The following is a 27,338-nucleotide window of genomic DNA, read 5'->3' on the forward strand; positions in this document are numbered from 1 at the left end:
CCCTCTCCCTCAGTTGCATGTATAAGTTCTTTTACTGGGAATGTGACACATCTTATGATGCGGGCTCTTGCCCATAAAAGTTTATGCTTCAGTAACTCTGCTATTGTTTAAGTGTCACAGATGTATTTTGTTTTTCATTCCAACAGATTAACAATTTGAGATATGCTGTTTTTTTTAATCTTTCAGGTGCTCTAGAATAGAATTGACCACACAGGGATTGATTGCCCTTGTAATTAAAGTTGTTGCCACATATCCCAGAGGGAGAATGAGCTATTGTTTTATATTTGTGTTACAGTAAGCCACTTTATATACAAGTGTAGAATGGCTATTTGTTGGATCTTTTAGAAAACTTCCTCAGAGTGGCATAAATAATTGCTTTAAAATATGTACCAGTGATGCTGGTTAGAACTTCCCCTGTGGAAATTCTAATATGGCAGGTCAAACTTCTCTTCTTAGAACAGAAACCTCCAGGGAAATTAATAATGCAGTCCCAAATAGAGTTATACCCATATAAGCTCATTGACTACAGGGGACTTAGAAGGCCATGACTCTGTTGAGGAACGCACTCTCAGTTTGCTGTTTTAAACATACTTCCTGAAAAACCAGTTTCATTGACCTAGGTGACATTTGCTTCTACATCAACATCAATTTGTGAGTCTGCCAACAGGCACACTTTCAGGGCCTCATTTTTCTACATTCCATGGGTTCTCTTTTAAGCCCTGTAACTAGAGATGTGTGTCATACACCTAGAATCCTCCATGTAAGGCTAGTCTTGCTTTTGCGTTGATCTTGGTGTCTGTTGACATGGGATTTCTGGTTTCTTTCCAGGTCCTCCTTGACCTGCCCACACTGCCTAAAGCAGAGCAACACCTTTGACCCTTTCCTGTGCATCTCGCTGCCTATCCCTCTGCGTCAAACCAGGTATGTGAATCATGTTAACATGCTAACTCTGCCATTTTGGAGTAGCCAAAATGAAGATGGGATACATCCAATTAAAACCTGCACATTTTTCTCCAGAAGTTTCTCCTGTCATCTCCTATTCTCTCTTATTTATTTGGAGCATTGTGTGCTACCTTTCTGAGAAGTAGGTAACAATTCCAAGTTCAACATGTGGAACGGGGACACTTAAAAGCAGCTAAAGCAACAGCCAGTCTCGCTGAAAACAATCAAGGATTGTATAAGATTCAGCAGTTGCCTTCCTGTCAGTTTGTTCAGCTCAAAACTATCCGGAATTGAAGTGCCTGCATTTTGCTTTCCTCCCTTGAAGAGAAATAAGCCAAATTAGGTCTAACACCCAGTCTTTCTTAAAATCAGAGCAAACAGGCTGCAGTTTCTTCTGTTGGAGTCAGCAGACAATTGCCAACTTCTCAGTGGTCATTGGCATGGATAACTCTGTTTCCTTGTGCTTTAAGCAATCTCTGCAGATTCTCTCTCCCTTCTGAACAGGAGCTTGTCAGCGCAGGGAAGAATTCAAACAAACCTGCAGGAAAAAATGGGCATGTGTGTGGGGGCGTTAGTTCTCAGGTGTAAAGTCAGTGCCAAGCAATTTTGTGTAGGAGGAAAGTGTGCCCTGCACTGTAATGCTGCTGTAGTGACTAGAGTAGGCAGAAAAAGTCTCCCTGAAGCTTCAGATAAGTTAGAAATGATTTCCCCAGTGGCTGAAGATTTGCCCCATGGCTCAGAGTGATAAGCTGCAGTATTGCAGTGAAATACTGCAATACTGTCTGCCTAGTAAATGTTGTGCTGTGACATCACCCCATGGTCACTAATGACCCCTGCTTTCACAGGGGCCTGCCTTTACCTTTTAAAAAGATTTGTCGACATATCTAATCACTTCATTCCAGCAAGGATATTGTGACCCACACCTTGTACCATCCTTTACATAGTGAGAGGAAATACCCTTACTTATAGCAGTCTTCCAAGAGATCCCAATTGTTCTCTGTTACTGGAGCAAAGGTAGGCAGAGGATTGGGTGTATGCACATGAGCACAAATCTGTGCATGGAAGAAATATGAGCAGAGAGTGTATCTAAAGATTCATGTATGTCTAGCAAATTTATTTTCCTTTATAGATCTCCCTGGTTGTTTTTGGAGCAAATAATTGTGTCAGGTCTGGGACAAGGGAGGTGTTATCTTTGGACTTATATACAAGATTAAGTGACCAACTCAAGGCTGATTTAAGCTAAGCATGAGCAAACCATGGACTTTAAATAGTAGTGTGGCCCATTATCTGTAGTTTACTGTGATGGAAGCCGCTCATTGTTGCAGGCAAACACATGGCAATTTGAAATTGCATCTGAAAAACTAGGTTCTAGTCCAATGAAAGTTTATGCTGAAAGAAAATATTGTCTGAGCTTATTTCTGTTCATCTTTTGTAGCAATTTTGAGAGTGTTCTTCAGTGTCAGTGAACACGCTGGTTCTGTGATAAATCACCCTGGGATTTTTTGCCATTGTAAACAAAATTTCTTGTTCAGGATCACAAATCAACCAGACTCTGCAATAATATGAACTGGAATTTCCAAATGGCAAGTCCCAGTATTGTGGCTCTAAGGACCAGTAAGGGAGGGGGAGGGCAGGTGTTGAGCAGCCTGTGTTGGAAAAAATTAGGCTTTCGTTTTTATTGGCTACCAGTGCAGGAGAATTGGCATGGTATGGGGATAGATCCCTGTATTAGGCAAGCCACCTATCATGAGATAAGACTCTGTCTCCCAAGCACTATCGAGGTACAAGAAGTCATTCCCATGGTTGCCTCATGCTTAGGTTAGGGACAGTTTTTTGTTTTGTCTTAGGATGGTGACAGGTCAGCCAACTTTTGTAGTTTTTCAGTGTCTTGCAAAGAGCCTGCAGTTCAGTGCAGCTTAGCATTGGGAATTCTGGCTTCTGTTTCATTTCCATTTTTGCAAGAGCAAATATATTGCTTGGTACTAGGATCTTCCCTCCTTTCATTCAGCAGTCTGCTGGTCAAGCTTGTGGATGGACCAGCAGGGAGCTGGGGGAAGAGATGTCTTCCTGGCTTCAGCACTGTGAGGTGAATCAGAAATAGTGTCAGAGGGGGGAAAGCCTGTGGATTGGAACCAGCTACTTTGGCAGCTGTTTATGCACAGTAGGGAGCCAAAGGCCTAAAGCCAGCAGCTTCTCAAGCTGCTTTCCCCCTGAGCAAAGATCCTATTGTGATGCACCAGAGGGAATCAGAAGCCTGGGGGTGAGAAACTGGCAGCTTTGTAGAAGATGTCTTTCTAGAATTCCAGAGTCTTGCTTAAGGAATATAGAATAAATAAAATAGTGCCCATTGTTTCTTTATAGTCCACCTTCCCTTGGTGTAGACATATAATTAAAAAACACTTTTTTGAAATTCACAGAAGTCATGGAGTGCATTGGGGGGGGGAGGGGAATGGAACCCTGGAAGCAGTGTGGGTTGCACTGACGCAGAAGTAGGTTGCACCACTCCACTGGTGTAAGGAGCAAATATGCTGATGGAGGGGCTATTATTCTGACAGCAGGGCATGGCACAACTACACAGCACCCAACCCGTGGTTCTCATCCACCATGGGAGCCCACGCTGGCGCAGGTGGGAGTGAGGGTAGTCTGGGGCATTCCCTGGGATGGAGCCAATTTTAGTTGGCTTTCACAAGGCTTTCAGCCCAGGAATGACCCCTGTGCTGCCCTGGGACCTACCCCACATTTTAGTGTGGCATAGCCCATTGAGCAGCAATAGGTGTTTTCAGGTCGGTCGGGGAATTTACCTGCTTTTCAAGCTCCTCATACTACTAGAAACCCCTTTGGAGGCGCTGTAGTTGTCAGGCAGTTCCACCATCTCTGGCTGTTGCAGATCTACTCACTCGTTTGGATTAGGCTGCCTATTAGGTAAAATGAATTAGTAAGATTCTGAACTCTGAATCCTACACACACTTACTTGAAAATAAGGCCTGTTGAAATGTCTGGGACTTAACAAGCAAACATTCACGTGATTTCTCTGAGTATTTTGAATTTGTATCCAAATTAAGATGTCAAACAAACTGTGGTCTGTACTGTCTTCCTGCATGTCTTATTCTTCTCTTTAATTTTTACAGCATTTATCACATTTGGTTAGATCCAGACTAAATTTTCACCAATGGAACAGAAATTACCTGCCTTCCTTCTCCCACTGCACCCCACTGGTGTTCAAGAGTTGCAGGGGCGGGCTGAAGGGGGGGTCCTAAGGAATTATGATGTCAGGAGCGTTTGCAGTGGGAAGGGGCAGATAGTTAAAAGTCCCAATTTCGTCTCGATCCAGCACATGATTCTGAGGGCCCTTGTGTGAATATGCTCCACATCCTGGGGAAAACTAAGGAGGGATGCTAGAAGCCCATGCTTGGAGCAACCAAGTTAAAAGAAACAATGCCTCAATGCGACTGTCATGTCAGTTTAGGGGGTAATGAAGCCTTGAAACTGCCTGCATCAAAATTGGTTTAAGTTTGACCAGTCCCTTCTAAAATCTGGGACTATTTCCGCTGCAGACTGAGGAAAGCTTTAAGCATGACTTCAGTAGAATCATGTGTTGATTGAAGCATAATTCATCCTGCTGTAGGAGATATGATGGGATTTAAGGGCCCTGAGTAACGTATCTTTATTATCTTGGTTCCACCTTGTTAATTCCATTTTATCTTGACTGTACCTCAGTTGTGTATCTGTGTGTGTATGACACATATATCAGTCACTTTCCTAATTCACTTCGGGCTCATGCTCGCAGAACTCATTGCCTGACCATTTTTCTGGAATCTGTACATTTCTAAAATGATGTCTGGTAGGAACATCATTTAATTTTCACTTCCCAACCCCTTGTGGGAGATTCAGCACAGCTTTCCCCTACCTGCCTTTTTTGTCTATCTGGTCTCTGAATGAACCCTCATAACTTCCTCCTGATTTATGGTTTTATCTATGACTGGACATTTGAAAACAATGATGCTATCTCCATAAGGAGGAAACAGCCACTTGAACTCTGCATTATGGAGAAGAAAAGAACTAAAGAGCCTCACTTTCGTTTCTCTTTAATCCTTATTTTAGCCCCTCACTTTTAGATAGGGATTTTGAGAATCTCGTGAGTTGCATGTTTGAGTGGTCAGATATGCATATGGTTTGTTTATTTTATTGCTGAGATGGTATTCACTAACTCTGCATAGCCAAACTAACATAAAATTTGCATGCATCTATCTACCCAAAAGAGCCACGGGCATGGATCTAAAGACATAGGGATGATGATGATGATGATGATGATGATGATGATGATGATGATGATGATTTTGGAACATGCAAGTAACTTTGGATATGATTTAACTTTTCCTACAGATTAAAAGTCTCTTCTTAACAATAACACCTTTCTGTTTTATGAGCATCCAACTGTATTAACTATCAAAGAGCTGGTGGTATAAACAAATAAATACAATCAGCCATTTAGGTAGATTAATGAGAACATGTTTAACTTATGAGGCACAGAACTGGGTGTTTGTGTATGGGGTGAGGTGGCTGGCTGAAATAAATGCATTTTCGTTAATAGCCTTTCCTTTTCTTGTAGACCCCTGAATGTCACTCTTGTCTTCCAATCCAAAAGTCAGCGGTTTGTGCGTGTGGGCCTGGCCGTGCCTCTCTTCAGCAAGGTGGGAAAGCTGAGAGAAATGGTGGCAGATGAAGGCAAGATTTCACCTGACCAGGTAAATCAAATTAGTTTCCCCCCTAACTGTATTGTAGCAATAGCTGAGCTCATTGTTCCCTGGCTAATATTTTTGGCATGAAAAAGGGGCCTTGAGGGACACTGTCATTCTCAAAAGCTCACCTTTCTCATACTGGTTCTGCACTATTTGCAGTTCTGAGTGGCTGTAACTGGGCACTTTTTTAAAATTTGAAAATTAGCCCTTCTTTCTAATAGTAGGTACATTGTGAAGAGCCAGAACTGATTTGGCTGCATAAAGACATCACTAGTAGTTGGCGATAGCCTGTTCAGGGTATAATGATAACAGGAGATTTGTGAATTCATCCACCCTTTCCTAGACTGTCTTTGTTCTAGAATGCTTTGCTTGGGTCCTAATACCTACCTAGTTCTGTCCCCAAGACACTAGGACCAAAGCAGAGCATTCTAGAACAAAGAAGGTCCAGGAAATGGGAGATGAATTCACAGATCCCTTTGTAAACTTTAGTGACTGTTTTTTCAGAAGGAGATTGTAGCTATGAACAGGCTCAAACCAGAACATAGCTGCCACCACCTGAATACCAGGAGATGACCCCCCCCCCCAAAATGTGTCTCAGGTGGGTTAGTTTTTCCTCTTCAGTGTCTCTTCAGTGTTTCCTGCACCCACCAGAAAAAAAAGGACTCAACATGAACTCCACAAAAGATCTTGGGGAAAGTGGAGGGCAGTTGGCAGGGGCAGAGGAGGATATGGGAACAAGAAGACTCCTGTTTTGTGATTGCAGTTACATTGTTAAATCAATGGGAGGGATCACCTCATAGAAAATAAGCTGAAGAGGCAAATAGAATCAAGATCTGTTTGTCAAGGGTTCTTCTGGCAGACTTCCCAGAGGCTGTTGCAGAGCCTTACCATAGTGGGATGAGAAAACATGCCTCTGGAAAAGGTGGGATGCAATTCTTGAATGTTCCAGGTGGATTTTTTTGGCCTTTTCCCAAAGGTAATCTCTTTTGTTTTCACATAGTTAATATTAAGAACCTCTTCTTTACACAGTTTATACCTCTATACCTAGGTATATACTGCAGCAGCCTTCTTAATCCTATTTTAGTAATGGAAATTAAGACCATATCATATGCGTGTAATAAGATCAAAAAATTCTGTGGCCAAGAGAAGGCGGAAAAAACTGCGGTCTGGAAAGCCTTTCTACACTCCCATTAATATAAAAATTAAATAACGGGGCCAACAGACATCCCTGTTTTACTCCCTTATATGCTGATGTACCTTCCCTAATCTGAACAGATGTTTCTATGTGCAGCTCCTGTAATAAGAATAGTAGTCTTTTATCAATATTTGTTCCAGCTAACTTAGACCACATCAAATGCTGTGGCCAGATCTATGAATGCTACATGAAGTGCTTTTGTTGGGCGTTTATACCCATAATGGGCTGAGTGGTGGAGAGTTAGACAATGATCTACTGCACTAACTCTTTTTCTAATACGACCTGGTCCTCATTCACCCAGTCTTGTTCAATAAGTACTTGCTATATAATTTAGTTGAAATATCTAACAGGCAAATTGGTCTATCATTGTGGGGATCTGTTCTACTCCCTCTTTTTATAGATGGGGATGACAATTCTCAGTTCCATCCAGAGGGAACCAAACCTGAATCTTTTTTTTTTGAGAAAAAAAGCCTTGCTAACACCAGGGGTCCACCATTTTTGATAAGTTTTGAATCATTCTGATGGAATCAAGTCTTCTCTGAGAGTTTCCCCTGTAGGAGAGCCTTTATAAATCCTCTAGTCTCACTCTTCGATACTGGAGGCCAAAGCAGGAGACCTAAAGTGTCACTAAAACTCATTTGTGTTTGGGTTGGGGCCATAACCATGCGCCTTAAACTTATGATTTCCAATAACAGAACAATGAGAGCTAATCCATTTGAAAGGAATGGTTGGTATGACTCTGAGTGCAAAACAATGAACAAAAATTAACCTCTTTATGTGAGACAGGCAAGACGTCACAATGATGGGGCCTTGATGCCTCAGCTTTTGCATTTACGATCTCACTACAAGGGCCTCCTAAAACAAAAAAAAATTAATCATGCAAAACAACTATGGAATGAACTGGAAACAGCAGTTTCTACAAAGAATGAATCCTACTTCTGGGAACTCATTTCTAATGGGTCAAATAGCTCTCATTATCGACTGGAAGCTCAAATCCCTGATAAATTGTGGTTTGAACATTTCAGAAAGGCTTTCAGTTTTTTTTCGCCACTAAGTGAGTGACCCTTGTCATTGTATTAAAGTTAAAGGTTGTCAAGTCCCCTGTGCAAGCATTGGGCTGTTACTGACCCATGGGGTGACGTTAAATCACAACTAGGCAGACTTTGATTAAGAGGTGGTTGACCATTGCCTTCCCCAGTCATCTTCACTTTACCCCCAGCAAGCTGGGAAGTCAGTTTACTGACCTCAGAAGACTAAAAAGCTGAGTCAACCTTGAGCCAGTTTCTTGGAAGACTAGTCAACCTTGGAAGACTTGAGTCAACCAGAAATTGACTTCTGTTGGGATTGAACTTGGATCATGAGCAGAACTTTGACTGCAGCTTACCAGTCCTTATTTTTGTGAGTGTGCCTGTAGAGAATTACACTTCACTTTGAGCTACATTCCACTGTTGAGTGCTCTGGGACTACAAAATCCCCACCTTCATTTTAAGATGATTCTATTGTTGGTATAAGAACAGGAAATAGGAGAGTGGATACCTAAAGGTGACTGAGATTTGGGGATGCCAATTGATAGATGGTATCTCTTTCTAGGAAGGACAGGCAGAGAAGGAGTACATACATGTGGTAGGCCATCCCTGTGAAGACTAGTTGAAGTGAAAGCAAAAGATGTGGGCACTGGGAGGAACCTGTAAGCAGCAGTACAGATGGAATGTTAGGAATGCTGGCCCTCTTAATGGGACATTCCCTAGTCTACCAGTTGGTTGCAGCCTGGATACCCAGGGAGAACCCCTCCAGGAGTTAAGTTGGCTTGGGAGAGCAATGTGCTACTGGACAGAGACCTGGGATGGTGGCTGAGAGTCTTGACCACTTAAAGGACCAAAAGTGGAATGGTGGCATTGGTCAGCAGGGCATTCTGCAACAGTGCCCAAGTGATAAAATACAAATATAATCATTATCTCCGTCCCTACATCATATGAAGACTCATTTCCATGATTTTATTCTATGTGGGTCAGTTTCTCTCTCTCTTGACTTGGCATAAATATAACAGATCAACAGCTGGGGCAAAACTTTTTGGTGTGATTGCTAAATATATAGACCTTTAAAAGATGTGCTGGGATTCAGCAAACTGGGAAGACTTTCCTCTCCCATGCCACTACCAATAATCTGAACAGAGATCATTTTTCAGGCTTAAGAGTTCACTGTGTTATTTGCTGGAAGTGATTTCCCAACTATTCTGCTTGGTTACTTCAGTAATCCTCTTTATTTTGGGATTGCTTTAGCATCTGACTTCTTAAGATGTTTTGGAGTATATGTTTTGCTCTGCCATACTTTTTGCCAAAAGACAAATATGGGCAAAATGTTTATCTGGAACTCCACAAGGTTTCTTCCCAGTTCCTTCCAATTCTTGTCCAATCTGACTACTGTCTCTATTGCTCTGGTATTGACTGTGCAAATATAGACCAGAGAAATTTCCTTTTTGACTCAAGCATGGAAGACTGGTGCCCCTGACTGCTGTTTTCTGTTGCAGGTGATCCTGGCCGAGTTGAACCAGTCTGGTTTCCGGTGTTCCTTCTCGGATGCTGAAGACCTGACTACTATCACCGAGGGCGACAACATTTATGCTTTTCAGACTCCACTGTCCTGTAACCGGGCCAGTTCTTCCCGCCCTTCAGGTATATCCTGCTATGGTGGTGGCAATTTCTTGGAATACTTCCCCAAAAAGTAATTCTTTTTATCAGCATTTCGCAGTGGCCAACCTTTTGTCACATCCTGAGTCCAAAGTTGTGCATTGTGATATGTCTGCATTAGTTTACTTCCATGCCTCGATTTGTTATTGAGCCAGAGATTGGGCAACAGTGTTACCTACACTGAAGAGGCAGGCCTGCCTGTATCAAGTGATCCTGTTGCTCCTCCAGATTGGCAGCTCATGAAGTCACAAAATGGAAGGGCATGCTGAGAAGGTTAAGTCATATTTTATTAAAATTGAGGAAAGGAATGAACAGGGAAACTCAAAAGGCTGTTTCATCCCTTTACTCTGCTGAGATTTTGTTTCAGCATTCACCCCTGTCTGAGGGCTGAACAAGACGGTTTAGCAGCAGTCCTGTATGTTTTAAACCAGGATCTATCACAGTCATCTAAGAAGTAGAGGCGAGGGAATGGTTTGATTTAAAGAGCAAAAAGGGTGCTTAGCTCAGAAGATCTGAACTTCCCCTTCCTTCAGTTTCTCTCCTTGCATTTCCTTCTCCCCAAGCAGGTTTCCCTCAGTTGAGAGTTGCAGAAATACTAGGCAGGAGTGGCTATGGCAGGGGTAGGGAACCTGCGGCTCTCCAGATGTTCAGGAACTACAATTCCCATCAGCCCCTACCAATTGGCCATGCTGACAGAGGCTGATGGGAATTGTAGTTCCTGAACATCTGGAGAGCCGCAGGTTCCCTACCCTGGGCTATGGGAAACTAATTGTTAGAGCACTTCTTAGCCATGTGCCTCTGATTCTTCCCCACCTGTTTACAGGTTCTGCCGAGGAGCAGACAGATTCCTTTATTCAGAATCAAGCTAAGTCAGGACTGTGAAATATACCTGCCACAAGGGTTTGCACTTAGTTCACTATTTGCCCAGTGGCCATAAGACTGCTGTTTGTCCAAAGCTTGCATGCCAGCTGTCTGTGGGTTCCAGTGATAAAGGCCATGATGCTTTCACAGCAGCATTCAAAAGTCAGTGTGAAGAAAAGGATGAAGGTAAGGCTAGCATCTTTATCCAAAGTCGGGGGCTATCCATCATCTTGTCTTTGGTGCCCCCAGTCAGCACAGATTAGCCCTAGTCTGATTGCAGCAGACAGAAGAGTAGGCTTTTTGATGGCAAAGCAAGTCTGTCACTAACAGCCCCTTATTAAAATCTATAGCCCAGCAATTGCATCATGAGGCCACTGGGAAAGACCTTCCCCCTGCAGAGTTGGAATTGTCTCTTTTTCTGGGGCAGCTTTACCACCTGCTGTTCAAAGGCATTTCTCCTCTCTTTTTTCGTTGCTTACCTGCCGGCCACAGACAAGCTCTAGCAATTTCTGAAAGGATATTGAAGATGCTGGTTTCCTGTCAGGAGGGGGGCCTGCTGTAATCAGAGCCAAGTGTAAGATAACAAATGGAACTGCATCTTCAGTAATGAATGGTGTAAATGTCACTTAACTAGCTCATCCTCCCTTTCCCCCCAATGCTCAGTCAATTGAATTGCCTCCCCTCTGAGGGATTTCTGCTGATCTTTTGCAGTAACCTCAAACAAGTGTTAAAACAACAGGAGAAAGATGCCAAATGCCTCCAAGGTGTCTTCCTGCTCCTCTTACCTCTGGCAGGGTAAACACGTCACAGTAATTTCAGTTATTTTGTATGCACAGAATCATTCATCTTTGGGTCATCTTCAATCTTTGCTTTGTGTTTTTGTCCTGGCCTATAAAATCATGGTTAAAAAAATATTGAAGAATACTGCAGTCTAGGGATGGTTGCACAATCCGGTCAAAAGTAGATTTCATGATCTGGGACTCTTCCACTCCCACTTGGACTTGCTCCTCATTTATTCCACATTGCCGAACAAGGTGAAATCTTTCATTGGCATCTCTCTGGAATCTCTGGTGTGATATTAAAATACATTATTTTGGAGGTGATACAGGATGGTAGGGAGATCCTCTGTAGAATTGTAATGAAGATTTGACTGCACTTTTCTGACAATGCTTGTGCTGAAGAAATACTTGGGACTGCAATTTTTTTCTTGGTTTTCACGAATGGCACACAGGAAGGGTAAACATCTTAGTAAACATTGGTAAACTTTTCCAGTGCTCCTGAACTATGGAATCCTAGAAGTCGGCACCCCTGGCACTTAGAAAACCATCCTGATCTCTAAATTATGAACACCCTGTGAGATGAAAGGGGGAAATCCTGTGAGTGGATACTGATGGTCTGTGAGTAGGATTCTTTATTTACACCTTAGGTTCTGCTCCAGAAAGGCCTTTGAAGTTTGGCAGAAGATCACTGAAGGGAATCCACAGGGGTATAAACAGACTGAATGCTGAACAGGGCAAAGCAGGGAGAAGCTGCTTGACTCTGGTTTTGCGGGCTAGGATTACGCTTTTTTAGAAACATTGTCTTCGGCAAAATCTTATTCTTGTCGAAAATATGCACATCAGGTATCTTATGCATGGATCTTCCGTATGCAATCAGATTTTGATCTGAAGACACAGTGAATCTAGGCTGTCCCCCTTGGGCATTCTGAGCTAGTCTTGGCTTGCTAAGAGGGTTGCTAATGTGGTACTTTCTGAACATTTAGTCTGCTCCCAATTTATCTTTTTCTGCTGCTTCAGCAGGGAAGATGGTACAGTTTACTGTGACCTGTACACCTCTGATTTTTCTCCCTAATGTGTCTCTTCACAAAAGTTATCTTTTCCTGCTTTCCACCTTTTACGGCTTCTTGTTTGCTGAACAAAAATAAATAAAAGATAATGAACTGATATATTTTGCATATTTGCCTTCTTCCTGCAACCTGGGGTTCTTGTTGAAACTTTGCTTTTAGAGGTTGGTGGGCCCTTGGAGGAATGTGGGGACCAGCAGGGATATTTTGATGGGGGAATTGCTGTTTTGCATGAATAGAACACAGCATATGATCGAACCCATAATTTGCTGGTTGTGCTCATTCCATACTTGTATTGGGAATTCAAAGGCGGTATGGATACATGGGATGCCTTAAGATCCTGAGGGAAGGTGCACCAAAGAAGCTAAAAACCCACAGATATCTTATCATATCAAACCACATTTCTGGAGCTGAGAGCAGACACTTTGTCCTGACATGGCCCTGGTGAACTGATGCCACCTTGTAGTGGCTGTTTGGGCTGTGATTTTGGAGGCGTTTTTCAATTCTGTGTAACTGCTCTAGAGACTTGCTGCCTGGGATAGATGGCATTTTATATTTTACATTTTGCCCAAATGGGCTTTGCTTCTATTTTGTGACTAATATAATAAGTTATTTTTAGCTTCCCTGGACCTGGCAGGCAGCCAAGCAGCCCTCTTTCAAAGGGTCAGGCTTGCATCAAGATAAATTGGCTTTTCAGTCTTTAAATGCTACTAGAGATTCAAGAAGCTGAACTCGGGGATTGAATCCTGGATTGTCAGGAGGGTGTAGTTAGGGCAGAAGCTTGAAGGGACAGAGGAGCAAAGAGAAATAAAGGGGAACCCAGTGTGGAAGCTTGGGCAAAGGTACTAAATCTGTGCAGATTTGGAGCAGTCCTGCAAGTCCCTCTCTCTAAAAGAAGAGTGAGGAGCAACAGACTGCAAAAGGCAAGAAGCTTTTAGAATGGACAATTGCTTTACTTTAGTCTTATACAAGTTGTCCCCCTCCCAATAAGGATGTGCTGATATTGAAAGATGTTGTCTCACTCACCAGTGCAAGACAGCTGAACTGCAAAGTCTTACAAGTAGAGTTTTTATGAACTAATCCAAATTCCAGTAGCTGAACACTGAACTGCAACTAGCCTTGAGTCTGGCTTCTGAGATTCAGGGATAGGTAACAGGAAGCTGTGAATCTTGTCCCAAAGCTCTGGGAGAGTTCTGTGGGGAAGGGAAGGGGTGCCCACCATGACAATGAAGTAAAAAATTAATTTTAAGTTGGATCTGCCAATTTTTCTTTCCTTATGATTTCAAACAGAGTAGGCAGGGAAGTTTGCAGACTAAGTTGCTGCATCGGTTAAGATCAACTGGTTACTCTTCTTTGGTAAATAAGTCACCCTTTCCCTCAAATGAACTGTTGAAACTTAGTTTGTTACATTAAAAACTCAAAGTAACTCTTTCTGACATTCATAGATTACAGGCTACAGATTTTAAGCAGAACAATAAACAATATCTGAACTTGTATTGTCGAAGGCTTTCACGGCCGGAATCACTTGGGTGCTGTGTGGTTTCCGGGCTGTATGGCCGTGTTCTAGCAGCATTCTCTCCTGACGTTTTGCCTGCATCTGTGGCTGGCATCTTCAGAGGATCTGATGTAGGGAAAGCAAGTGGAGTATATATCTGTTGGCGTGTCCAGGGTGGGTGGGGAAACCTTGTCTGTGAGTCACAAAGGAGGCAACCAGGTCAATAGTTGAGGGCATCTGAATAGAAGTATGAGTAACAATGAAGACTATAGCCTGGGAGTAACCCTGTAGATAGCAAGGTCACTGGTGGGAGCATCTGAATAGAAGTATCCTGGCCTTTGTTTCTTTTGTCTATGGTCATCCTGTGTTCGTGTGGAGCTGGTTTGACACAGTCTTGACCCTAGTATTTTTCAACACTGGCAGCCAAGTTCTGTCCATTTTCATAGTTTCTTCCTTCCTGTTAAAATTGTCCATGTGCTTATGGATTTCAATTGCTTCTCTGTGTAGTCTGACGTAGTGGCTTTCAGAGTGGTCCAGGATTTCTGTTTTTTCAAATAATATTCTATGTCCAGGTTGGTTTATCATGTGTTCTGCTATTGCTGATTTTTCTGGCTGAAATAGTCTGCAGTGCCTTTCGTGTTCTTTGATACGTGTTTGCGCGCTGCGTTTGGTGGTTCCTATGTAGACTTGTCCACAGCTGCATGGTATGCGATAGACTCCTGCAGTAGCTAAAGGATCCCTCTTATCCTTTGCTGAACGTAGCATCTGTTGAATTTTCCTAGTGGGTCTGTAGATTGTTTGTAGGTTGTGCTTCTTCATCAGTTTTCCTATGCGATCAGTGGTTCCCTTGATGTATGGTAAGAACACCTTCCCTCTAGATGGCTCTTTATCTTTGTTCATGTGGCTTGTTCTTGGTCTTGCAGCCCTTCTGATTTCTGTATTAGAGTAACCATTAGCCTGTAGAGCCCTGTTTAGGTGATTCAATTCATCTTGTAGGAGGTGAGGTTCACAGATTCTGTTTGCGCGATGTACCAAAGTTTTTTTTATGCAGCTGTGGACAAGTCTACATAGGAACCACCAAACGCAGCGCACAGACACGTATCAAAGAACACGAAAGGCACTGCAGACTATTTCAGCCAGAAAAATCAGCAATAGCAGAACACATGATAAACCAACCTGGACATAGAATATTATTTGAAAAAACAGAAATCCTGGACCACTCTGAAAGCCACTACGTCAGACTACACAGAGAAGCAACTGAAATCCATAAGCACATGGACAATTTTAACAGGAAGGAAGAAACTATGAAAATGGACAGAACTTGGCTGCCAGTGTTGAAAAATACTAGGGTCAAGACTGTGTCAAACCAGCTCCACACGAACACAGGATGACCATAGACAAAAGAAACAAAGGCCAGGATACTTCTATTCAGATGCTCCCACCAGTGACCTTGCTATCTACAGGGTTACTCCCAGGCTATAGTCTTCATTGTTACTCATACTTCTATTCAGATGCCCTCAACTATTGACCTGGTTGCCTCCTTTGTGACTCACAGACAAGGTTTCCCCACCCACCCTGGACACGCCAACAGATATATACTCCACTTGCTTTCCCTACATCAGATCCTCTGAAGATGCCAGCCACAGATGCAGGCGAAACGTCAGGAGAGAATGCTGCTAGAACACGGCCATACAGCCCGGAAACCACACAGCACCCAAATATCTGAACTCACAGAAATGCATGCGCAGAGAGGAGGAGAGATTTTAGTCAGTTGTCTTAAGTGACACAGATAGAACGTTTCACCCTTTGAAAACTCTCCCAGCATGCAGTGTTTGTGTGCTAGTAGAATGAAAAGAAAACCCAACAGACAATACATTCAGCTGGGAGCTCAAGCAGACAAATCCATTCTGCCTCATTTTTGCCTTCTCTTAACTGGTGTTCAACTACTTTTACATGCCTTGACTCCAGGAAGGCAATGAGCTTGCTAAGGTCTCAGCAGGGTGCTGGAAGGAGGGCCCTCCATCTTATTTCAATGAACAAAGTGATAGTTTTCTGCCTAATCAATGGGTAGCATCAGGTTGAATCCGGTGGAAATTTTTCACTTGCACTGGAGGTCTTTCACAATCAGAAATGCAATTAAAAAAACTGCATTACCCAATTCTACAAAGTCATATTTATTCTGTCTCCACTTATGTTTATGCTTGTGTGACATCTTGTACAAACAAATTCTCGGTATGTAATATTTAGCGAGGAAAATGCTAGTGTTACACAACGGCTTGTACAAATGGAATTATACTGTGTTAATTTATGTTTCTGCTTGTGCCTGGATCCAAGTCACTGTTGAACTGCCCTGCTGATAGGCATTCAAACTAAAAAGTTTACTGTTGGAATAAGAGAGCGTGATGATTCTACAGTTGAACTTATATGAGCCTGAAGAAAATGTTTTTTTTAAAAAAATATATTGGGGCTTTGTTTTGAGTTCTGCTGCTTTGCAGAGAGGGCAGGGTAGGATAGTAACTGTCTCCAGTGGCTCCTGTATAATTAATTGAATGTAGTTTTGCATTCTTTTAATATATGTGGTTTAGGAGAAATAATCATGACCAGCATATATTAACCTGCGATAGATGGCAGAAGGAAATCATATTGATCCATTTGACGTAGCTGCTAGTTCAGTCATGCTGTTCTTATTCGTTCCAGTGAGTCATGTATATGGTCATTATCAAAGATACTAGGGTGCTTCTTCAGACCCTTTGTGCCTCAAAAGTAGGGCTGTGCATCCAGATAATGCTGAACTGAAAATACTGCCCCCCCCCCCCAAAAAGCCATTTTGGTTTATTTCAGGTTTATTTTCAACCAGAAAAAAATTGGCCATAATTTAAGGCAGCCGAAAAGGGGCCCCCAAAATGCTGATTTTGGGGGGCATTTTGGGGCCACTTCAGTCAAGCTGCCATTTTAAAAAATGGGGGGGGGGCTTTCCCCTCCCTGTCCCCCTCACATGGGCTTAGACTTAAACTTGGCTTTGGACAGGGTCAAATTGGATTGAGCACATCAGTGCTATTACATCTTCTTCAGTGCCCTGTGCACTTTCAAGACTAGTACAAAGTGCTAATTTTAATCTTCAGTTATACACACACACAATGACTGTTGCCCCCAAAGTGGCTGGCTACATCATTCTCCCCTCCTCCATTTTATCCTCACAGCAACAATTATGTAAGGTAAGCTAACCTGAGAGTAGTTGATTGGCTATCAGAGAGCTTCTGTGGAAGACTGTCAATTTGAGCCTTGGTGTCCTAGATGCTTGCCTGACATTTGAATCACTGCGCTAAATAGTTTGAGACGAAAGTACTTCAAGAACCTCCTTCTCTAGTTTGAATTTATCTGACAATTGAGGGCATTGATGGAGTTTTTGTTTCATGCTCCCCATGGTTTCTAAAGTTTGATGGGCAGTTACATAGAAAAGGGCCTTCACTGTGGTGGCCCAAGCATGAAGGTTTCCATGAGGATTTCTTTACACCTTCTTTGTTGGTTTTCTGGGAGGCTGCCAAGGCTTTGTTACTTATCCAGCCTTAGTTTAAGCTGATTGATTTTGATTGCACACTTTTGTCTACCAGTAGCTTGATGTATTGGGTCTGCTCTCTACGTCTGTCTTTTGAGGGTTCTTTCTGGGGGTCTATAAAAGTGGACCCCCTACCCAATCTTTACCAAACTTGAATGTTCTTCTAAAGAGAGTAACCAAAAACAAGGCTGAAAATTGGGTACATCTATGTTTTTTTTAAAAAGCTCTCTAGAACCCTGGAAAGGTTTCCTATAGGATATAATGGAACTGAACTTGTTTGGATTATGGGGAAAAAACCCTATATATCCCAAGATGGCAGCAGGGCTTCCTCCTCCCCTTGCTGGTCTGCCATTCAGGACTCACCTGACCCAGACCCCCACTCCTAGGCAGCATCCCTACGTCACAGGGAAAGCCACCACCAACAGCTGCAACCCAGAGAAGAGGCCAATAGTGAGACAGGCAACCTCCCACTTGCGGTACAAAGTACTGCATTGTAGCCGAAACCTTACTACTTGATTCAGCTGATTGCATGAACTAGCTACAAATGTCCTTTGTTCCCTATATTGGTCTTTACTCCTTATATTGGTATATATCACCAAATTCTGTGACGTTTGCCTGGGTCTGGATTCTGCATAACTGAGGCTTCAGGACCTGAGTGGGCAGCTTGGTGGTGAAACCTGGTTCACAGCCGAGCTGGTAAGAGGAGGATGAGGATGGTGCTGGCAGGGAGTCTGACCACACAGCTGCATTTTGGGAACAATTAGCGTGCATATGCAAAATCAGAAGTAAGACTGGAACTGAAGTGCCCGTGGCAGTGATTTATTGCCTTTCCAGGCTAAACAAGGGGCCTTAATTGAAAAACATTAGAGGAGACAGTGTATGCAGAGCTGGGAGATGGAGTTCGTGGAGAGTTTGCCTTTTGGACAGCTCCAGTGCCAGGTGGCTTTGATGAATTGTGAAGCCCAGAATCTGGGGAGGTGGAAAACTCAAAGCTGCAAATTGGGGTGCAGATTGGACTGGTTATGCCTGAGAACCCACAGCTAGTGATAATGAGCAGCCAGCCTCTGGGGAGCTGCTTAGGTGGCTTGCTGGAGAGTTAGTGTATTTGCTTTCCTCCACAATCACGGAGCTGGACGGGGCTGATTTGGACCATTTAGTCAAAGCTCTGTCCCAAGGGCAGGATAGCCTGTATTCTGTGAGTTTATCTCGCTTTTCCATGAAAAGTGCCAGAGAATGAGTCCAAAAATCTCCAGTCAGTTTGTTCCATTTTAAACTGCCATTATAACAGTGAAGACCTTTTTCTCCTGCTCAGTGTTTTGTCTAGATTTCCTGCGCTATGCATTATTAGAAGTAGCATTAAAAAGATCAAATTCTGTGGAAAGGTAACCCAAATTTCTGCTGGGAAAAATTTGAATTCTACAATCTGCTTATATCTTGCATGTTAAGCTTATTTGCGTATTTTACTGTGCAGTATACAGTGTTTACTGTATTAAGTAAATTATTGTTTTGGAGGAAAAGCATTTGTTGTTACCCTGAGCAGGCAGTTTCCACTGGGGGGGATTAGTTGGGGACAGACAGTGAGAGGGTGTAACTGAGATTGATAACCTGTGTATACCAGTATAGTCCCAGGTGAGAGCTCTTAGGTGAGCATGTGGTAGTTACAATTGAAGCAGGTATTTATTGAAGAAGAAGAAAAATAATAAGAATAAGAAATATATTACAAGCAATGAATATACACATGCAAAGCATAACACAGCCAACACAGAGAAGAGTGGGGAGGTTGGATAGGGTTTAGGGAAGGGTGATAGTTACCAATCTTGAAGGTTACATCCGGTAACCATGAAGATTAGGCATGTGTGTGAATCCTGTAACCATGTGGACAAGCCAGTCACATGGTTCTTTCCAAAGCAGCATCTTCCTTCCTAACAGGATGCTGATTGAGTGAGAAGGACTTCCGAGTAAACCCCATCCCTGCAGTAGTAATATTCCTGAAGGGTTATAATCACTGGAAACTATTGCTCTCTTCAAGTGCCTTTTAGTTAAAAAGAGGGCTGTCATTTAGGCCTCCTTCCGCACTTTTATTGTGCAGAATAATACACTTTCAATCCACTTTCAATGCACTTTGCAGCTGGATTTTACTGTGTGGAATAGCAGAATCCACTTGCAAACAATTGTGAAAGTGGATTGAAAGTGCATTATTCTGAGGAAGGGGCCTATGAGGAGGGCAGGAAGCTGTTCCTGTTGGCAGCAAAGAATAGGACTCACAATATAATGGGTTTAAACTAGGGGTGAAAAGGCACCAGCTGGATGTTAGGAAACAGTTTTTATGGTAACAGTAGTTCAGTAGAGGAATCGGCTGCCTATGGAGGTAGTGAGCTCCCACTTCATCGGGAGTTTTCAAGCAGCAGCTGGAAAAACACTTGTCAGGGACCCTTGTCAGGGAAAAACACTTGTCAGGGATACTTGAGGCTGATTCTGCATTGAGCCAGGGGTTGGACTAGATGGCCTGTATGGCCCCTTCCCAACTTGATGATTCTGTGACTCACACACATACCACATTTGCATAGGATACTACCATGGCAGAAGTATGAGGCATTTGTAAGGGAGCCCATATATGTAGGTTGTTAGATCTGGTTCAAATCCACATATTCCCCAACATTGCCTTTATGGTAGGGTACATATTTCTTCAGATGGCTTGTAACAGGAAATTTGCACAAGTGCTACAGGCTTTGCTTTGAAGCCCTTTCCTGAAGCAGGTGCAAAATGGAGGAGAATCTACCTGGGGATTCACTCACTTTTATTTTTGTCTCCTTTTTCCAGGTTGTCCACACAGCCTCCCATCTTCTCCAAATTCTTCAGAACCAGAAGGCCAGCGGTTGACTCATAATGGGGCCATCTCATCAGAGTTTTTGCAAAATGGTGGAGGTGGCAAAATCCTGCTCCTTGTTTGTAATGTGGCTGGGTCCGGGCAGGAGGGTGTGAGGTAAGGAGAGCTCTTTCAAGATCTTTTCAGAAACAGATACCTGGCCTTTGTTCATACAACTGGATTGGTGTGACTAGCCAGGAGCCTGGCTCATGGACTTGCAGGAAATGGTACATCAAAGTCACACATTGGTAGGCAGGGGGAATGGAGGATTAAGAGAAACCCTGGGGCTAACAGTGCCCAAGGTTACTGCTAGAATGCTAGAAGCCACAAATAGATAATCTTGTAGGCAGGGTTAGAAGGAGACAGGAGGCCACACTTGCAGGTGAACATGAGGATTGAGGGAAAGTGAATTCTTCATCATTGCTATGAAAATCCTGTGTCCCAACTAGACTACTTATACATACTGTTTCTTGAGAACCAGTCTTCTAGGCCACTCTGCTGTCAGAGTCATTCTGCCCAGCATAGACCTGGATATGAAATGAAACTGTCATCAGCAAGGTCCCAGATTGATTTCTCAGGAAGACTGGCAAATGTCCCTTCCTCAGAAGTCCTGAAGAAGTGCTTTTGAAGGCCCTATTGCCATTCAGAGTTCACAGCACTGGCTTTCACAGTCCACTGATTGTATATGGCAGCTGCATCTGAATACATGAATGATACCCTTGATTCTAGGTAGTATGTTAAGTGGCACCACTTCTACCTGGGTGTGCAGACATTGGCAAAACAGCCTCCCTAAAAAAAATCTAGCTGCCTGAATTTTTCGTGGGTTTCATCCATGGGATGAAAGCCAATCAGTCCTTGGCTCGGTGGAATTCAACACTGAGGAGGCCAAGATGTCCCCACCTTTTAATATTGAGGGGGCACTTTGAAGTTTTACTGTGGGGTTCTGCTTGATTGTCTTCCAGATTCTGGCCTGAGTTTGTTCCCCTGCTAATCAGCATCTCTGAAAAGCAGGAAGCAATCAATTTAGCAGGAGTTGGACTTGTTAAGAGCAGTTTTCCTTATGCCATTTGGCACAGCATTCAGACCCTGTAGCATTAATGCCAGGGCTGAAAAGGGAAGCCTAGCCTCGACTGTATCATCCTTGCTCATGACTAAGGAGTGGGGGCTGCGGTCCTGCCAAATCACCCTGTGCATCTGGCTTGTTGCAGCATCCTGAGCCAGACCCCTTGCTCTGCTCAGGGCCATTTGGCCTGCAGCAATGTTCTGACCAGGGTGTGTTTATTTCCTTCAAAAGCCCATTTGTTCCCATGCTGGAGATGGGGAAGCTCCACTCCGTTTACCAGCAGCTGATGCCTGCAAGGATCTCGCAGGAGGGCAGTTGAATGCAAAAGCGCTGTAGGCGGGTAATGAATTCACATTGCACATCCCAAATGTCATTAAGTAACACTCTGCATGCTTGCAGTGGCTAATAAACCATAATCGGCTGGGAAACAGCTTGTAACATGCTGAGTTTTATGGAGGGCAATTTATCTAGCAATATTTCCATTTTATGCAAGCAGGCCCAGACTGTCTTCCCCCTCCCCTCTTCTCTCCAAGAAATGTTCCAGGGGGAAGAATTATACGAGTACCTCCTCGAAAACTGGTCTCTTGTGAGGGCTGAACTTCTACATACCCTACCTCTTCAGCCAAATGGCTCAGGGAGATGTGAGGATATAGTATAGAAAGGGTATCCATCATTGTGCTTTAATCCTGCTAGTTGTGCTTTCATTCTGGTCAGGCACAGAAAATAAGGTAGGGCACACATTAGACAGGACAACTGTGAGAATGATGCTGTGTGAAATTGGTTTATTTCTGCTGTTCTTGTTCTGCCATATGTTGAATCATGAGAGCTTTCAATGGAGCAATCATGAGAGCCTTCAATGGATTGAAGGGGGAAACGTTTCCTGGCTGTTCGTCCTGTGGTTTTTTACGATTCTACTTTTCAATGTTTATGAGACCCATTCTTGTGAGGTGCTCAAGCTGGCCAAAGAAGCCTGGAGTGTCAGTCTGTCATCTGGCTGAGAGTTATGCTGCTTTTGCCAGAGTTTTTAAACTCCCTGCTGACGCTTGAAACATAAAATCAAGCATTTCAAATCAAAAGTTGCAGTGGTTACAGTCCCTTGAATCCCATGCAAAATATATGTTTTGGTTTATGAAAAATAAAAAAGCAAAAATGTTTTAATCCTGGTCAGGCACAGAAAATAAGGTAGGGCACACATTAGACAGGACAACTGTGAGAATGATGCTGTGTGAAATTGTTTTATTTTTTCCTGTTTTTGTTCTGCCATATGTTGAATCATGAGAGCCTTCAATGGAGCAATGATGAGAGCCATAGAAATAGAAATAGGGCATGTGGGGCATAGCCATAGAAATAGAAAACGAAGCCTGAAAACAAATATATTCGTTTACCCCTGGTCCTGCAACTGATGAAAAGGCAAACACATTTACCTTTAAGATAGTTTCAGAGTCTGCAGAAGAATTTGAGTTAGATTTGTGTCCAGTAGGTAGCACCCTAGAGAACAACCAGAGTTCCAGGGAGCTTTGAATCTTGAAAGCTTACACCAGGGGCTGGATGGCCATCATAGTCCAGGAACATCTGAAGGGCCAGAGTTGGACACCCTTGGCTTATATCCGGGCAACTTTTGTTGCTCTCTAAGTTGCTACTGGGCTCAAATCTAAGCATTTACCCTTAGTTATAGGATGCAGTGTGTGTGTGTGTGAGGGGGGAAGTTAACTATTTTAGAAGAAGAAGAAGAGTTTGGATTTATATTCCCCCCTTTCTTTCCTGTAGGAGACTCAAAGGGTCTTACAATCTCCTGCCCTTCACCCCTCACAACAAACACCCTGTGAGGTAGGTGGGGCTGAGAGAGCTCAGAAGAACTGTGACTAGCCCAAGGTCACCCAGCTGGCGTGTGTGGGAGTGTACAGGCTAATCTGAATTCCCCAGATAAGCCTCCACAGCTCCAGCGGCAGAGCTGGGAATCAAACCCGGTTCCTCCTGATTAGAAAAAACCTAAAGAAAGCCAGTAAAGAGACTGGCAGTCTTGCCTCTTCCAAATCCTCCTCATAGACTACTGGGCCAGAGTAGTCTTTCTCTCAAATAAGTGCCTGAGGCTTTGAAGTGGAAATAAGATTTAATTTTCCTTTTAGTCAATTTGCATAGTCTGCAAGCAGGTCTGCCTTTAAACCAAATTTGCTAATCTCCTCCTTTCCGGCCCATTGTTTTATGCTCACTTTCTGATTAGGACATCTCATGTCTTCAGTCCAGAATGAATCATCAGTGGAAATTTCTGATCAAATGTTTATATTAACATGCAAGATTTTTAGACAACACATTGTCTTTAGGAACAGAGGTGCAGCGATGAGTGCCAGTGAATAGATCTATGTATTGATAGGAGATGGCTGCTAACCAAAATAGGTTAATAACTTTGCAAGCAAACAAGTTTTTCTAGCATGCTGAAAAACTGGTTTAGCATTGTTCAGGAACTTCTTAAAGAAGAAATTCAAAGAGGGATGTTCCCCAAAGCATTTAAAACAGGGGTAGGGAACCTGCGGCTCTCCAGATGTTCAGGAACTACAATTCCCATCAGCCCCAGTCAGCATGGCCAATTGGCCATGCTGGCAGGGGCTGATGGGAATTGTAGTTCCTGAACATCTGGAGAGCCGCAGGTTCCCTACCCCTGATTTAAAATATATGTAGAGCATAGCTTTTATCACAATACTCTACGCTCTTCTGTGAAACTAAGAGAAGGATTTCAGAAGCACTGGGATCTGATTCCTACTTTGCTGTTCTGATTCCACAGGCCTCCACAGGGCATCAAAAACATCCAGAACATGGAAATTCTGGAAAAGATGGCATTTGGCTGGTTTGAGTTCTGATGAGCTCCCTGCCACACGTTACTGAAAGGGACAATTTGCAGGTGGAAGAGCAGATGGGGTCTGACTCTAGCCTCCCCAGGAGCTCTGGGGACCTTCAATTTGGCAGGTGAATTTGTTACAGATCATTAATAGACCCGCTAGTTCTGAAAATATCTAGCATCAGTAGGTGTGTGCTAGCCTTTTGGCTTTTTGAAGCCCCCCCCCCCCAAATCTCTTTTTTCCTTTTCTTTTTTTCCTTTAGTTTCACTCTCCCCATGTAGTAGTAGTAGTAGTAGTAGTAGTAGTAGTATTATTATTATTATTATTATTATTATTATTATTATTATTATTATTATTATTATTATTTATTAAACTTGCTATGACAGCTCTATCCCCGGAGGGCTCAGGGCGGTGAACAACATAAAGTCATACAAAAAACATAAAAATCTTAAAACAGGTACATTCTCACAATAGGTGCAAAATCTTGAGGACTCCATATATACCACATTCTCTTCCAAAAAAAATGAGGGAGGGGTCCCAATGATGTTAGGGACCCTACCAGCAGGTGGAGGCGGGGCATTATCGGGATGGCTGGACTCTCCAAAGGCCCGGTGGAGATAATCGGTTTACAGGGGCCCTCACCCCGGAACTCTCCAAGGTCCCAGAGGAGCCCGGAATAGCTAATTGGTAATGTGTTCCACCAGGCTGCGCCAGAGGCTGTGAAGGCCCTGGCCCGTGTCAGGAGGAACCAGCCCAGCTGGTCATCAAGGGGCAGGAAAGGGGATCTCCAGTAGATCTGGCCTCTGCTGATCGCAGAGGACGAGGCAGGAGACATATGGGGTAATCACCGGTCCCGATGGTATCAGAGGGTCCCTGGGCCGTATGGTGGAGGTCTTATAGGAGCTCATACACCTTACACTCTTGAACATACGATCTCGGAGATTCGATAGGTAACGGAACCAATGCAGGCGGCGCAGAACACAGCTTTTGGGAGATGAAATTGTTCACTGAAAAGGCACTCCCCCTGTGAGTACAACTGGGCCGCCGCATGCTGGACCAATTTCAGTTTCCGGATCAAGAGATGGGCAAGGGAAGGCTTCAGCGTAGAGCGAAGTTACAATAGTCCAGTCTGGAGGTGACGTTGCATGGATCACGAGTGGCTAGGTCAGTGTTGGATGAGGAAAGGGGGCCAGCCCGGCCGGGCCTCAAGTCGGAGATGGAAAAGCGTTCGGCCAGGTTATATGGGCCACCTGGGTCTCCATTGGTGCATAAGGAGACGAATCCAAGGTGGACCCCAGGCTGCGAGCGGAGGGGGGTCGGTGCCAATATGGCCCCTCCTACACGGTAAGGCTGGAAATCCCAATCCTTTCACTAAGAAGCCAAAGGGATCTCCGTCTTCGATGGATTAGTTTTGTAACCTGCTCTGTTGTAACCAGGTTCCACCAGCTGCACCGCCTCCAAACATTGCTGTAGAGCTCGCAGGGGCAGCTGGCAGCTCCCCTCCATCAACAGAATGGGAGTTGAGTGTCATCCAGCTGTACTGATGGCCAGATCAGCCCAAAGCTCCGATACCAGCTGGAGCAAGTGGTCGTATTATAGGATGTTAGCAATAACAGTGGGGACAGCAATTGCCCCTGAGGCACACCAAGCAATGAAGCCGGTGCACCTCCGGGAAGCTTTGTCCCCACACCACACTTGCTGACTACGCTTCATGGAGGAACGAGGCAATCCCACTGGAAGGATGAAGTGCCCAGAACCCCAGCAGGCGGCCAGGCGGTGCGGGTCAAAAGGTCGTGATCGACCACTTATGGCACAACGCTTTCGCGGTGAGATCTGGCCAACAACACCAACTGGTGCCGATCCGCCTCGGCTCTAGCTGCATATGGAGCTGTGATTCTGCTTGACAGTATGAGGAGAACCGTGGCCTCCTCATCCCCTGCCATGCCCAGTGCACGGAAAACCCGGACTGGAAGGGATGCGAAGGCCGATGTAAATCATCCAGAAAGCCCCTGAAGCTGCTCCAATTCACCACTCTCTCAATTACCTTCCCCAGAAACGGAAAAGATCTGAGACGGGGTGGTAATTCGCCAGATTCTCCAGGATCTAAGGATGGTCTTTTCAAGAGCTGAGCGGACCACCGCCTCCCTTCTAACCCATCTGGAAAGACTCCTTGTCTAAGGGGAGTCATTGAGTGATCTTCAACAGATGGAGATCAGGGCTCCTCCCGGCACGCATTTAATCAGCCAATGGAAGGGTACACGGATCCAGAGGACAGGTAGTAGGTCTAACAGCAGCCAGGGCTCCCGTCAACTAGCGGCTTCAGAGAAGGCAGGGAAAACTAAGGCCCAAACTTCAGGGCCCACAAGAAGGCGGCTTAAGGGAGCCTCCCAGTCTGGCTCAATTGTAGTTTTACAGGTGTGAGGAATGGTTCCATGGCCGAGCGATTTCGACTTTATCTCTTGAAGGCGAAAAAGCTCATAAAAGCTACTCACAGGCTAACAAATCCAATCCATGAGGATTTATAGGAACCCTCTGATAAAGAGGTCAAAGATCGAATCTATCCTGGAATAATTGTGCCGAGGCGAGAGCCTAGCAGATGCCAGGGAGAGGAGGAGAAGAAGGCTCCTCTTAGCCTCCCTTCACTGCATCATCATAGGGCTTTCATAAATCGTCCTACCTATAGCAGATGTTTGCCTATAGCTTCACCACGAGATTTCCTCCCACACTTCGCTCCTAGACGTCTGAGGCACCCAAGTTTCATGTGGAAGAAGTGGAGCTCCTCCGTATACCACGGAGCCTGCCTTGAGCTGGGGTGCAGAAGGGCCTCCGGGGAGCAAAGCCAGTCTCGAGTGGCACTCAGAGAGGCCGGGAAGTTCCAATCCTCCACCTGCTCACATCGAGGTGTGCAGCGGTGGTTCAGGGTCCACTTAAGAACATTCTGAGTAGGAAACGCAATTGGATCCATAGAAGTCTCCAAGGGCTGAGCAAAAAATCGGCCGATACGCCTCTAGACAGGAAAGCGTGGCATGTCCAGCCGCAGCTTCAGGAGCATAGTGGTCGGACCATGGCACTCCTGGGTCCTGTAAGAGGAGATACGGGACCAGGTTAACCCTGACGCAAAGAGACTAATGCCGTCCAAGTGATGTGACCCGGCCTCATCTGCGTGGGGCCAGAATTCTATTAAGGAGGAGGGCCCAGTGTCGCCATGCTGATGACACCAGGTGGTCCGGTGAGCCGCTGGCATACAAGGGCGATTA

At 44.2% G+C, this 27,338-nt stretch overlaps 1 protein-coding gene across 1 annotated transcript in view; it reads left to right on the forward strand.

Annotated features, from left to right (window-relative positions):
• USP43 (ubiquitin specific peptidase 43) overlaps window positions 1-27,338 on the forward strand; it is a 139,628-nt gene that overhangs the window by 78,334 nt on the left and 33,956 nt on the right. The window contains exons 4-7 of the mRNA XM_048487400.1: window positions 829-921; window positions 5,552-5,687; window positions 9,404-9,548; window positions 20,139-20,301. Coding sequence (XP_048343357.1) covers window positions 829-921; window positions 5,552-5,687; window positions 9,404-9,548; window positions 20,139-20,301 — 537 coding nt within the window. The remainder of the gene's footprint in view (window positions 1-828; window positions 922-5,551; window positions 5,688-9,403; window positions 9,549-20,138; window positions 20,302-27,338) is intronic.

Source organism: Sphaerodactylus townsendi, linkage group LG03 (genome assembly GCF_021028975.2).
Source record: "Sphaerodactylus townsendi isolate TG3544 linkage group LG03, MPM_Stown_v2.3, whole genome shotgun sequence".
NCBI lineage: Eukaryota > Metazoa > Chordata > Lepidosauria > Squamata > Sphaerodactylidae > Sphaerodactylus > Sphaerodactylus townsendi.